The sequence below is a fragment of the Ixodes scapularis genome, unplaced genomic scaffold (genome assembly GCF_016920785.2).
Source record: "Ixodes scapularis isolate PalLabHiFi unplaced genomic scaffold, ASM1692078v2 PGA_scaffold2__306_contigs__length_199485367, whole genome shotgun sequence".
Lineage (NCBI taxonomy): Eukaryota > Metazoa > Arthropoda > Arachnida > Ixodida > Ixodidae > Ixodes > Ixodes scapularis.
The window spans coordinates 95,701,546-95,715,115 of NW_024609857.1; the positions used below are offsets into that span (position 1 = coordinate 95,701,546).

Consider the following 13,570-nt stretch of genomic DNA (forward strand, 5'->3'; position numbering starts at 1 on the left):
AAGCGCAAGCGCGAGGCCCGGTGACGACTGCACTCCACGCCGGCTGAACAGTTCTCGGGTGTGATGGCGAGGTTCCGGAGGGAGTTTGTAGATTACCCGTTCAGTGTCTCGCGTGCCATGTGCGACCGACTCTGGTTCGCCGGTGACGTATCCACGACCGGCGGCGTGTCGAACGAGAAGAAACGGGCGCGTGCGCGTTGCGGCAGTGTATCGAGTACAGCTCCGCTCGTCTTCCTTCTTCACGAGAGTGGAAAGACTGAACTTTTCTTTTAAATATTTTGCGGGCTTTTTTTTAGGCTAATTAAAAGAAGCATGCAAAATGTGTCATGTAGCAAACACCTTCATGGGTGTTTTGCAATATGCTCTACAATTTTCCCATTTGTACCTCTGCCCTTAAACAAATAATTAAGATGTTAGCTGATTAATCTTAATTTAATAAATAACTAGGCATGCTATAAAAGGTTATTGCACTTCCGTAAGATGCTTGCTAACAATATACAGTTGCTTTCAGTCCCAGAAAGTGCTCAGATTTTTTTTTTCTTTTTTAGTTTTGTGCAAATTATTTGTGACACCTTGTAGGCTTTATTTGCCACTTCTGGATTGTCGTCATTGATTGACCTCTGAATCGGTGACTTCTTGCCCATCGTACATAATGTAGGTTGCCATAGTCCTTCATGTCACTTGAATTCAAGCTGAAGAATCCGAGCCCTACCATACGCGTTGCCGGAAAGTTTTTTGGGTGGCTGACCCCCGATTTCAGGGGTTCAGCAAGGACACTCTGGCACCGGAGGCTTGAGAGGCGACAGTGTGAAGGGGCCATCGTTGTTTGTGCTCGCAGGGGAGAGGCAGCTAAACTGGAGTCACTTCGAAGAGCATCGGCAGCTACTGGGCAACGAAGAAGACAGCAGTGACCGTCACTCTAGTGATGAGGAACATGACATTTGGAGCATTGCTGATGACCAGAGGGACTACTACACTAACCAGTTTCAAGCCATGCAGCCCGACCTCCGTGGAAAGATCACTGGTGAGCTTATCATTACATTGTCACTATTTATTTTGGGATACTGCCTGCTCTGTTCAAAGCTAACGTAGGAGTAAAACGAAAATTAGAGTGCAATAAACGTGGCAGCACACCATATGTAAGGAGTCTCGCATGAAGGTGCGAGTGCCTAGGCACAATCTGATGGATTTGTTCTGTTTCTTTTGGTTGGTTTGTGAGTTTAACCCTCCCATATAGGAGCTTGTAGCTGTTGCAACAATCTCTTTGGTGGGTGTCTCCGCCGACTGTCAAATCGAAAAAAAGTGTAACGGTCTGGTGTGTCTGAGTCTGCTCGTTCATATAGTAGAGCAAGCTGTAAAATCTGTAAAGGTTAACTTAAATTTCATAAACATGTACTAGTAGAACCTGTGGGAATTCCCTCGCTGCTACCTGGGAGACCTGGGGAACTAAAGCGTTGGACAGGGTTGCCCGCAAACTTTAAAGTTTAATTTGCAATAAGTGAGAAATTTAAACAAAGTTTTGTCAATGTCGTAGCATTATGGGAATGCATGAAGTGCAGCACAAAAATAATTGCAGTGTGTTTTGGTTAGAAACAGCAGGGTTGGATACGGTCTTCGGTGCTTTGTGCAAAAATTATTAAATAACTATTTGTTAAATATTTTCAGGTGCAATAGCCAAGGAGTTCTTTGAGAAGTCCAAGTTACCAGTGCATGAATTGTCTAAAATCTGGTAAGTCTCTTTTTTTGTATAAATTTGTGCGGTTTCCTGACAGTTGAACCCGCTAGAAATGTTCATCCTAGAATGCCATATCTATCTCGATTTTTTGTTTTTCATTGCTGTTTCAAGGCACTTTTCGTTTTGCTACAAAGCAAAAATATCTAAAAGGTTATTTTTCTAATTTTGAGTTTTAAGCTATTTTACATTTTGTAATGGGATTCATTTCACAGCATTTATTCTTTTGCACGCCTACTTTCTAGACGCTCATTCAAAACTTAATGTGTGATTGTCTGGGCTGTTCACTATTTGCTGATTGTGAAACAAATTGTTTTGCTTCTTTCAGCAAACAGAAAATATTTTGTTGAAACAGGCTTCGTTTGGCAGTGAGGATCTTCAATGTACTATCGGGGAAAAATGAAATGTGAACAGAGGAGCGCGTGGCTCGCAGTACAGGCTACGCCGCTTGTACTGCGAGCCGTGCGCTCTTTTGTTTGCGTTTCATTTTTCCTCGATAGTACCTCGTGTGACCTGGCTGTATCGCTTTTATTTCTTTTCCTTTCTTTGTTTCGCCATTGGCCTCGTACATGCTTGTCTGACAGAAGATGGCAGAAGCAGGTGTTCAACACTAGAACATGGGACGAACTGCGGAGGAACGCTAGGAAGGGGAGGGGGGCTCCTGTGGTTCAGATCTGACGATGTAACATGTCTTTGTCTCCAGCCGTCTACTTGGTAAATCTACTCTTTAGAGTCCAATCCGCCATTTCTAGTTTCCACCGTCGGCGACGATCTGCCATCTCGTTTTTGGGGTCCCCGGCACAATCGCGCAACATTGAGGAAGGTGTAAGAATGCCTGTCGTGTCCTCCTCTGCCGCAGGCAACTGTCGGACATTGACAAGGATGGTGCCCTGAGCATCGAGGAATTCCGCACGGCCATGCACCTTGTGGTCCTGAGGAGAAACAGCATCGAGCTCCCCGAAGTGCTGCCCCCGTCCCTCGTGCCCAAGCTGCCCCAAAAACCCGTGGACGGTAGGTCTGGTTCGGCCCCCCCTCGTGCGATCCCCAGGGTCTGATTTTAACTCAAAATGCGTTACAGGGCCGAGTTTCGTGAGAAAAGCGACGCGTTATGCTTGACCGTTAGGCTCGACGGACACGGGAGCCAAGGTCACATAAGCAACGCAGTTCCATAGGGGCTATATTGCTCATATGGCCTTGATGTTATGTCCTTATGTGACCTTGACTGCAATCTTATAACCTTGACATTGCGTAATGTCAGAGTCCCGTGACCTCATGACATCGCATGGCAGCACACAGAGTATGTGTCAGAGTTTATCAGATATGATAGAGACGTGCTTAAGATTTTGGTTCCAGTGAGGCCCGAGAGCTTCCTGGGCTGTTGATTTGACGTGGAGCGAACAACTTTCTGCTGGGCGCTGGTTATCGACCAGTGAGAAATTTTTTACCGATTCGTGTGTCCATGACCGGACAGTGTTTTTTGTCAAAACTTTACGCTAAAGGTTGAATGGCGGAGATGTCTTTTTGCCTCTGGTGTGTTTGTAGTGTTCTTCAATCTATCGGTTGATCTTGGTTCATGTGCGGCAGCGAAACAATTTGAGATTTGCAAAGCACAGGTTGTCAGTCGCTTCTAACATCAAATAGTAGCAGGCAAGCACGATTTCAGCCTGCGTCCAATTTCACTGCATTGTGCCACTCGATTTGTGACGGGCAATCCATTTCTTCATTTGTTTCTTCTTTTTTTTTTCTTGGTGTGTTATACAATGTACGGTGTTTTTTAACTTCATTTTCGTCTACGAAGGGTGCTCCGTAACGGACAGACCCCATTCTTTGCTTGCATTCTCTGACGAACCGTCTGCAAATGATATCTTGGCTTGGTCTGCAAAAAGTAAATAAGATTTCGCAGCAACCAGAATGGGATCTCCATGCAACTTCTCTCCGCCTGCGCAGTGGTAGATGCGAGCGGACATCAGGCTCCTTCCCACCCTGCTCCCATCCCGAGGCCGCGGAGCCACAGCCCCCCTCTGAAGGAGCCCTTGTCGCCCCAGAACAAAGAGGCAAGGCTTGCCCATTTTCTTCACTGCATGACTTTTCTCGTTTCTGCCTGCAGGCTCACGGGATATACTAGTGGCGGGTACCAAGAGCGTTTGAATTCACTGCCAGTTTGCAAGGGCACATTTAGTATAATAATTTTTACGCACTTTTTTTTAGTGTTGTGTGAATATTCAAACTTCCTAATAGTTGTTTAGAATAATGTGCTATTCGCTGTTCGCTTCGAGCTGAACTGCGATATTCATACTTTTCGAAGTGCTCATCTCTGCGGGTTAGCCCCGTTAAGTGCTCTTCTCGCTGAACACCTTTGCACTGCGGGAAGCAATACTTCCGGAGCTTGCGGGCTTTGTTAGTATTGCTTCTCCTCAATGCATTGGTGCTCTGCAAGAAGCACACTCAACGGGGCTAACGCGCCACAATTGTGCAAAAGTGCAGGGTGTGAAAGGCATTTGAGAACATTACTTCAGGGTGCATAACTTCTCATACTCTTACTACATCTCTCTAGATGCTTGACTTCGCCTTCGCCCGTATCTATGTCGTCTATCTATAGAGCCCTGCACATCCGCAGATTACCCATGGATATCTTTAGATATCCGCAGGAAAGTGGCGGATGCGGATAAAAATTAGACAAATTTTGGCAGGTTGCGGATGCGGATGTCCGCGGATTCGGATCTAAATTTTTGCCGGGTGGCATTCAGTTCGTCGACTGACGTTTCGTCTACAGATCGTTTCGTTGACATGCGACGTTTGATCGAAAGGCTTCTCGTGTTCGTCTCATCGAAAAACCTGAGACGTTTCTTTGTGCGCAACCCAGCTATTTTTGTAACAAACATTTTGCTTCTCGCCTGGATTACAAGGGAGAGGAGGGTATGGTTTGGTTAAGCTCACCATAGTGGATCGCACGCTAGCTCTTAGCAGCTTAGTGAAGAAATGCATTGTTAACAAAATGTTGCAGGGGCATGTGCCCACAAAACGTACAACGTCGACGAACCGTGTGTCCGTGAAATGTATATCCGTGAAAAGTTGTCCATGAAACATATTTCCACAAAACGCATTTCGAAGAAACAATAGGGATCCTGAGAAAGATCTGATTCTCACTGAAGATCGCTTCAGTTAGTGCATTTCCTCTCGTCAAAAATGCTATCTATAGAAAAAGTAAAGATTGCAGGGCATCAATCGTCCCGATAAAGCTAGTACATTGGCAGGGAAAGAGTGTAAACTTTCTCCGGGCAAAGAAAACCTCAAACATACAAGTCACAAGAAAGTAGAAGAAATGTCCTCCTCTTTGCAAAGAGTAGTGTGGTCATGAGTCCAAAAACAAAGAAGTGCATCGACATCCTTTTTCTGCACTTCTGGGCAAAGTGTCGTGGACTCCTAGGACAATCACACAACTGAGATAATTTTTCCTTCGACGCGCAGTGTCTCGGGAAGGCTGATCGCTTTTAATATAAATACAATGAAACTGATAATGATAAAATGACATCCCCTTTGAATGGTGATCCGAAGATTTCTTTGTACAAAGATAAGCAAACAACTTAAAAAGTGCTTTTTCTATTTTTTTTTTTTTATTCTCGCTTGATGTTATGATATACAATGAATGCCTGGATTGTGAGTCAAATCTGGTTGCAGATTTTGCACATGGGGTTCGGATACGGATGGGGATAATGTATGCAGATGCGGATTGGATATGGATGTAATAATGTAAAAAGTTTGCGGATGCGGCTGGATGTGGATACGAAGTCTGTGGATGCGGATAATCAAAATGTTATCCGCGCCGGGCTCTATCTATCTAGTGCAGGGGCAGTGATGTGATTGCTGCGCCAATTGCGCCAAACTGCGCCAAAGGGCTAACCCTGCTACATCCTGCTACATTTTGCCAAAATATGAGTAATCTGCACCAAAGGATCAGTTTTAGTCGCCTTTCAAAACCGAAACTAAACTGAGTACCGTAATAGAGCATGCGTGAGCTAGGTGGCGCAAGCGGCAACCCGACACAAGTACCCTGCATCAATTGTGACATTGTAACACTGGAGCCGGGGAAAAGAATGGACGTAGGACAGGCACTAAACTCCAATGTCAGTATTGAACCAGCTCGCCTGCACACTTGCTTTAGTTACATCAATCGTCCATCCGGTCGCGCATGGTTTTTCCCGCCGTCTCTTCTTTCGCGCCCTCGTCATCTCGTAAATCTTGTCTCGCTTTTTTTTTTTTTTTTTTAACGATATGTGCGGACGTGTGCGGACGCTCCGACGCTAACGTGCTGGGTACCAGCCATGCCGTCACACTGTGAAACGAAATTACGTTTTTGCGCGGCGGGAGTTACTTGTTGAGCTTGAAACACTCGCTTCTGAAAGCAACGGCCGTGGGAAAACTATATTTGGCCTTTCGCCTGCCAGTCCGCACATCGCTACAGATATGGAGCTTCCTAAACTGAAATATAAGGACCGCCGCATGTTCATCAACATTCCTGTTCTTGTTTAAAACATACGCTACTACAAAAATCCCTTTTTAACTCAAAGACTGCTGTGTGGAAGTATTGATTACCTAGGTTTCTCTTGGGTGGCTTTCTTTCGAGGGACCCCAGTACATGAAAAATCTGTCGCTCAAAAAAAGTTTGTGAACAGAAGTGAGCTAAAGAAAAAAAGGTAATGTCTGCACGCTGAACCCGCACTGCGTGCTTGTTTGTCTCGAGTTCAGTCGTTGCACAAAGCACTCCAAGAATGTTTTGACCCTGACTTGTCCTGCATCGATGCGCTCAGGTTCTTTTTCTCTGTATGTTTAGCTTGTACCTCGCCTGCCGGCCTTGCAAGCACGCGTCGCTGGGCTGTTTTTTGTCGCATGCTGGGCAGTTACATTTTACATACATTTTTGGAAACCAGTTGGCGGCGGAGCGGGGAGGCATGGTTTTGGTTTCGATCAAACAGCCGTCTCCGCTCGCGCGACGAAGCACGTGCAGCTGCAAGCCTGCCGAAGTTGCCCTGACGTGCCTGCGAACATGATTGCACGACAGAGGCACCAGCCGGGACGCTTGCAATCCACTGTTTCACGTTTACTTTTGACGAAAATCTGGCACGTCGGAAACCAGTAAAATGGTGACAAGCGGTTTTTCAGAATTGCTCGGCAACGCCTACCGCACTGTACACTTCTGGGATGTCTCAATGTCTCTTTGGAGGCATTGAAAGGGGACATTCATTACTAGCCTAAGCCAAAGCGAAGCTTGCAGCAGCTTTGCAGAAAGTTTTGAAAAGCAAAAAGTACCCGCTAGTTGTAATGCACCTTTTTCTTGTGTGCAATTTCGCATTGCACTGCAGTAGCTATGTGTTTCATCAGTCGGGGACTGCTTCCATTTATTATACTATATCACTAGTCAACCTAATGCTGTGATATTTACTACTAAGCTGGTCATTTTCAAATAAATTTTAATATGTGAATTTTGGTTTTCAAATAAATTTGAATATGTGAAGTTTGGTTCTTATCTATCTATAGTGGGTACATATATATGTATCATTTAACTGAAGCATTGCAAAATCTGTCATGTCATTGACATTTCAGTTACTTCTTAAAAGACTCCTAGGTGGTCGAACTTGACCATAATTCATTCATTTCGGTGAGCAAAGTGGTCTTCGTTTGTCCAGCACCTAAAACACATATAGTTTTTTTTTTTTCTAAGAATATCTGCTCTGAAAGTTACTTTTGGTGCTCTTAAACACTGTTTTGGCTGCTCCAAAAGCCACTTTTGCTGCTCTAAAACACTGTTTTGGCTGCTCCAAAAGCCACTTTTGCTGCTCCAAAACACTGTTTTGGCTGCTCCAAAAGGTGCTCCAAAACGGCTTAGGCCAATCATACACTGCAGGGGTGGCCAAGCTGCGGCTCGAGAGCCGCAGCTTGGCCCTAGCCGTTGTGAGTAACGAGGGCCAAGTCGTACCGCTGTACTTCTTCCAACAAAGCCTTAGGGTCAACTCGAAGCCTACATCGAGACTCTGGGCACTGTAGTAAAACCTTGAATAGAAGGGGTGGCCCAGAGGAGGTCATAGATTTTTCAACAAGAGTGCTCCATGCCACACGACCCATGCAACCCAAGATTGGCTGGCTGACTACCTCCACGGCCATGTCGCCCCCAACACGCGGCCTTCCAACTTCCCAGATGTAAACCCCCCGGACTACTATGTCTGGGTCGTCGTCAAGAGTTAAAGGCTGCCATTGTGGGTGCTATGGTCGACATCAACAAGGACCACCTGATGGTGCACGCGGTAAATCTCGAACCTGCATCATGTCGGTCATTGCCGCTTGTGGGATGTTGCTACTAACACAGGCACCGATAGAGTAACCAAAGCGTTGTCTCAACAGCGGCGATATCGCAAAGGAGACGTCAAACCTAGTAGCGCGGTCCCCACATCTCCGCGGCAATGTAGACGACGTTTAGGGCCACATTACCGCGGGTCGGTTCGATTAATTACCTCCGTCGGTGCCAATGATCGTCTACCTTGTCTCGCTCTCTCGAATATAGCGGAAGAGAAGACACACGTACCAGAGTAAGGACAGAGTCCAAGAGCATTTATTAGAACACTCTTAAAATGAACTGCAATGTCCCCATCCAAAATGCCCCCCGCGCCGGCAAGGTAAGAAAAGGTCCTTACCTGGCCAGACGCGGGGGTCTGGAGAGCCAAGACCGGGGAAGCATCGGAGAAGTCGCCGACGCACGTCCGATCTCTTTCGCGGTCACCCGGACGAGTCCCTTTCCCGAAAGCGGGAAAACAAGAGGTGAAACCTCCTCGCCTGTCAGCAGTGATCCGCATCCGAGCGGGGGGATGGAAAGAGGTCCCCCCGGGAGAGTGAGAGGAGAGCCCCCCAAGCCAGGCGGCCCTCCGCCTCACGAACAGGTCGGAGCTCACGGCGAAGAAGGCCGAGCGTTCCGACCCGCGGCCGTTATCACAGCCATCGGGGAAGGGAGACCAGAGGAATCCCCACATGCTGAAGGTGGTTTCATTGAATGAAGTTAGAGAACATGAATAGGAGATGGTATCCATACCAAATTCTGCTCAAATATATGAACACTTCTTCGAAACATTGTTTTATTTGTTGAAACCACCACTGTGTTCTCAAATACCTTGCACGCCCCTATACTCGGCGTCAACTATTTGGTGCTACACCGTCAAGGCTAGCCCAGCCTCCACAGTGCTCCAGCCCCGCAGTGCCAAGCTTGTGGCTCTGTGTTGCATCTCATTCGCCTGTGCTCGCACACTTTGACGGAGTTAAAGCGCTGCGGAAGTTACGCTAGCCTCAATAGTGTCGCAGTTCACGAATACCCATGGTTATATTAAAATAACCCGAGCCTAGAAGTGGACGAGCAGAAGTTTGGAAACAATCTTTGTGAGTTCAGCTGAATTTTCATTTAAGGGGGGACACTACCCAGAAAAAAAGAATTCTTAAAAAAACGTTGATTTTGAAAAATTACATATTTACATCCACTAACATCTAGAGAGTATTTTCAGAAATTTCCACTAGTTTACACTGCATAGTTAATTTTTTATAACTTATTTTCTGTAGGGTTTGAAGCACTTTGAATGCATTTTTCTCTGTTCCACTTTTTGGTATAAATTCCATTTTAGTCAATCTATTGTTTCATAATGGCAATACAAGGAAGGCTCGTGCTTCACTTTTCCTGATTGAAATTTAATAAGGAGTGCGGCTATGAAATTTTTTTGTCACTTTACGGATGTCTTTTATAAGAAATGTTGACATTTTGTCAAAGACACAGAAGACCAAAAAGTTGACCAATTTTGCAGAAGAAAAAACTGAAAAAAATAAATGACTTTTTACAAAAAGCTTTCCATAGCCGCACCTCCTAGGCATTCTCCTACATATCTAGCGAATAAAATTCTTGAGCGTTGTGATAGTTTTCCAACGATAGATTAACTAAACAATGTAGGCATGTTGCTGATAAAAGCTGTCCTAATTTCCATCCCACTTAACAGACAGACCTGAAATTTTGTTATGCCCCCTCTAGCATGACCACCAGCCTACCCTGTGAATTTCAATAATTTTAAGCCAAGGGTTCAAAAGTTGACCCTCCTAGGGGATGTGTCCCCATAAGCACAATGTGCGGTAGTAAAAGACTCGGAGAAACTATTCGACATTCCATTTAAAAACGTTCGACCAAAAACACTGTATTTGCTTTGAACTCAAAATCCACTATTTCCACATGTCTACACTTTTCACTGTTTAATACTATTTGCCACTTCAAACACCAAATTGAAAAAACCTTTTTTTTTTTAATAGTTTTTTTTTTTTTTGTAGTGCAACTTGCACGTGCAAGCGTATAGTCTCGGTTTTTGCAACTTATTTATGTATTTGTATATTTGTCGGAGTTCTGGAGAGAAGCACTTGTTTATTGTTGTGGTGAAATCACGGGCAGGATTGGAACAACGCAAAAGTGCGTCGGTCGCCCCACCTCTGGCTCGAGCTCCTCCCCTTCGATGACGCTTTCGCGTCCACGTGAGCCTCGGGCCGTGCAGATGCGGTCAAAGCACCACAGAAGGCAAAGAGCGCAAGCCGGTAGCCGAGCGTCGGAAAGGGGCGCCCTGCCGCTTTCATCCTGTCGGCGACTGCAACGATAGATGTTTCCAGCGAACCTCTTTCTTAAAATACCTTGCGGCCGTTGCAGCCGCTGCTCATGAAGGGACGGACGGTGGCTGCAGCTGTCGCATACCCATAGTACTCCTGTGTGGCGCTGCTTCCATCGTGGCTTCTACAAAGCGGCGTTTTGTTGCGATGACTTGTTTGTTGCGGCACTGGTCGCGACCTAGGGACTTCAGTCTCATGACGGCCATGTTGTGCAGGGAGGATTTCACTTTCACCTTTTCAAACCACTCTCGTAGTTGCAGAATTTGCATTCGGTTTCTATTATTATGTTTCCTAGTATTACCGATTTTTTAAACCTTGTTTGATACGAAGGGACTGCAACGCAGAGTTGCTTTTGTGAAGTTCATCGTGATTTGAAAACGCACAGGAGACGAGGACAGAGTAAGAAAACACGTACGACGGACAAGTGCTCACTGGCAACTGATATGCTTATCGAAACCTCAGAAAACACAAAAAAGCATCCCGCCCCCCAGATCGCTCATGTGCACTTCACCTCCTTGTTGTCAAACTACACGTCTTAAAAACAGTAAACTCATGATGTTTACGTGCTGACACATGTCATTGTCTTTAGAAACGCCATCTCGGCCTCAGTCAGTGCAAACACCCATTTCTGAAAATTTCTGCAGCAAGGACTATTTTTGTCGAAATCCTCGTCCTTGGATGTTTTGTCGGGTGTGTAATCTTGCCCAAAATCAAGCACCTGTCCTGATCTCGAGGGACAGTAGCATGAGAGTTAGGGAAAATACTTTACTAGGGGAATACTGGACACTCCTTGAGAATACATAGAAAAAGACGACGACAAAGAACCGTGGAAACAAGTGTGACAGCAGCAGATGTACTCTCTTCATATCCGGGACCCCGTCAACCGCACCGCATTCCAAGGCGTTTCCTGGCCACGTGCTGTGGCAGCAAGAGGAGGGTAGTGGGGGGAGAGGCGTCGGCAAATAAACAAGCCCAATTTTCCACCCGTCTGCCTTTATGAAGTTTTGCATTAGACTCTTCATTTAAAGCTTCTCAGAAAGTTTTCAAAGAATGCCTGTGGAGACATTAACGCAAAAAAATGTATGGTGGGAGACCTTTTGACTCGTAATAGCAAAAATTGGTTCAGTAGGAACTCGTTCATACATGTTTCGGGGGATTGCAATAAAGAAGTGCTTGATCTGGGAAAACATAACAATTGATAACGCTTTTGGGGGCCTATAGATAGGCCGCAGACTTTGGTTTTGACCGAAAAACACCAGTAAACATTTGCCTGTGTCAAAATGGTGAAATCAGTTAAGACCGTAACACATCAGTTTCTGAAAAATTCTGCAACAAGGACTATTTTTGTCAAAATCCCCCGTCCTTAGACATTTGGTCGGGCGTGTAATCTTACCCAAAATCAAGAACACCTGTACTGACCTCGAAGGGCAGCGGCATGAGATTTAGGGCAAATACTTTACTAGGGGAATACTGAACGCTCCCTGAGAAGACATAAAAAAAAGACGACAACGAAGAACCGTGGAAACAAGTGTGATGGCAGCAGCGGTACCGTCTTCACATCCAAGACCCCGTCAACCGCACCGCATTCCGAGGCATCTTTTGGCCACATGCTTTGGCAGGAAGAGGGGTGAAGTCGGGAGAGAGGCGTCGGCAAATACACCGCTGCACCAGGGGAGGATTTGGCACAGCTGTCGTTCTGTCTAATGCAAATAAGGAGAGTGTTTTGTATTCCCGTAGTATAGTCAAGTATTTGGTTAGGGTTAGGTTAGTCAGCTGGTCACCACAAAGGGTCACAATGTCTTTGTACTATTCAGGTCATAGCTGGACAACAGTGTTTAAAACTGCACTGGCAGTCGTTACCGATTGAATCTTGCGAAAGAAGCAAGATACACTTGCCTTGCTAAGTGGCGGAAACATCTAGCTTCAAGCGCATTGATTTTTGTTGTCGCACAGAACAGGAGGGTTTCGGGGTAACAACGAAATGAAAAGCTCTGGGCAATTACGTTAAAGGTATCGGACTGGTCATCTGTCAATTGCAAGTGCTGTTATAAATGTGTGTGCGAATTTTTAAAAAAATGTTAATCTTTAGCTCTTTTTTTCCCATTTATTGTGTTGAAATTTAGTATAGTGATGTATTTCTCAGTGGTGATTTCAAATATGGAATTAATTATCAGAGAGCTTTTCTAGATCCTGAGTTACCAATAAATTTGTAAGCGTAAAATTCTTCAGAAAATAACGGAAATTTTTATAGAATTGCATTCACCAAGACATGTTTTGTGCGGTGATGCTATTTTAAACCTGATTTAATGATATTACATTGGTAAAAAACGTTTGTAATCAAGTTGCACAAAACGGGAGGCTACATCTTTTTTAGACTAATCAATTGAAGTTTTTGTATGAGATATAAAGCAACAAAAATAGCATCACCTCACAAAGCATGTCTTGGTGAATGCAATTCTTTAGCAATTTCTGATATTTTCTGAAGAAGTTTACGCTAACGACCCGTAAAGAAGACCTAATTGAAATTACAAATTTGTTGGTAGTTCAGGATCTAATAAAGCTATCTGAAAACTAATTGCATATTTGAAATCACCACTGAGAAACACATCAGTATACTAAATTTCAGCACAATAAATGAGAAGTGAAATACAAAAAGTTAAAGACCAGCTTCCCTTCTTAAATTGGATTAAAACTCCATTTTCATGAAGAGTTATTGTTCTTGTTCTTTTGTGTTTTTTTTTTCTATCGGCAATTTTTGTTTACAGATAATTATCTTTTTTAGTGTCCACATGAAACAAATCGCAGAAATACGCCGATATTTAAAAAAGAAACAAGTGCCAAAAAACATCTGCATATTTTTCTTATAAATATACTTAAGAAAATCTGGTGCCTATCCGTAGACGAGACGGGAATCGGCACTCGTGGAGCAATTTATTCCATGCAAACGTCCATGTCAGTTATAAACTTATTTAGTAAAATATTTTTTCTAATAAATCAGTACTTTGAAACATTTCATCGAAACCCTGAGGCTGCAACAACTAAAATAAACGGACAACACGACACAAGATCTCGGGGGTTGTTTCCTATGTTTCCTACCCAGCTCACTTGCATACATTAGCCCCTTGCAATAAATACTTTGAATGATTATATGTAAAGTATTGAGCT

At 44.6% G+C, this 13,570-nt stretch overlaps 1 protein-coding gene across 2 annotated transcripts in view; it reads left to right on the forward strand.

Moving 5' to 3' along the window:
* The window catches only part of LOC8023759 (ralBP1-associated Eps domain-containing protein 1), a 74,165-nt gene that overhangs the window by 36,528 nt on the left and 24,067 nt on the right, over positions 1 to 13,570 (forward strand). For both annotated transcript variants that reach the window (XM_029984088.3, XM_029984089.3), the window contains exons 7-10: positions 839 to 1,024; positions 1,666 to 1,729; positions 2,592 to 2,743; positions 3,680 to 3,786. In XM_029984088.3, the coding sequence (XP_029839948.2) occupies positions 839 to 1,024; positions 1,666 to 1,729; positions 2,592 to 2,743; positions 3,680 to 3,786 (509 nt within the window). The remainder of the gene's footprint in view (positions 1 to 838; positions 1,025 to 1,665; positions 1,730 to 2,591; positions 2,744 to 3,679; positions 3,787 to 13,570) is intronic.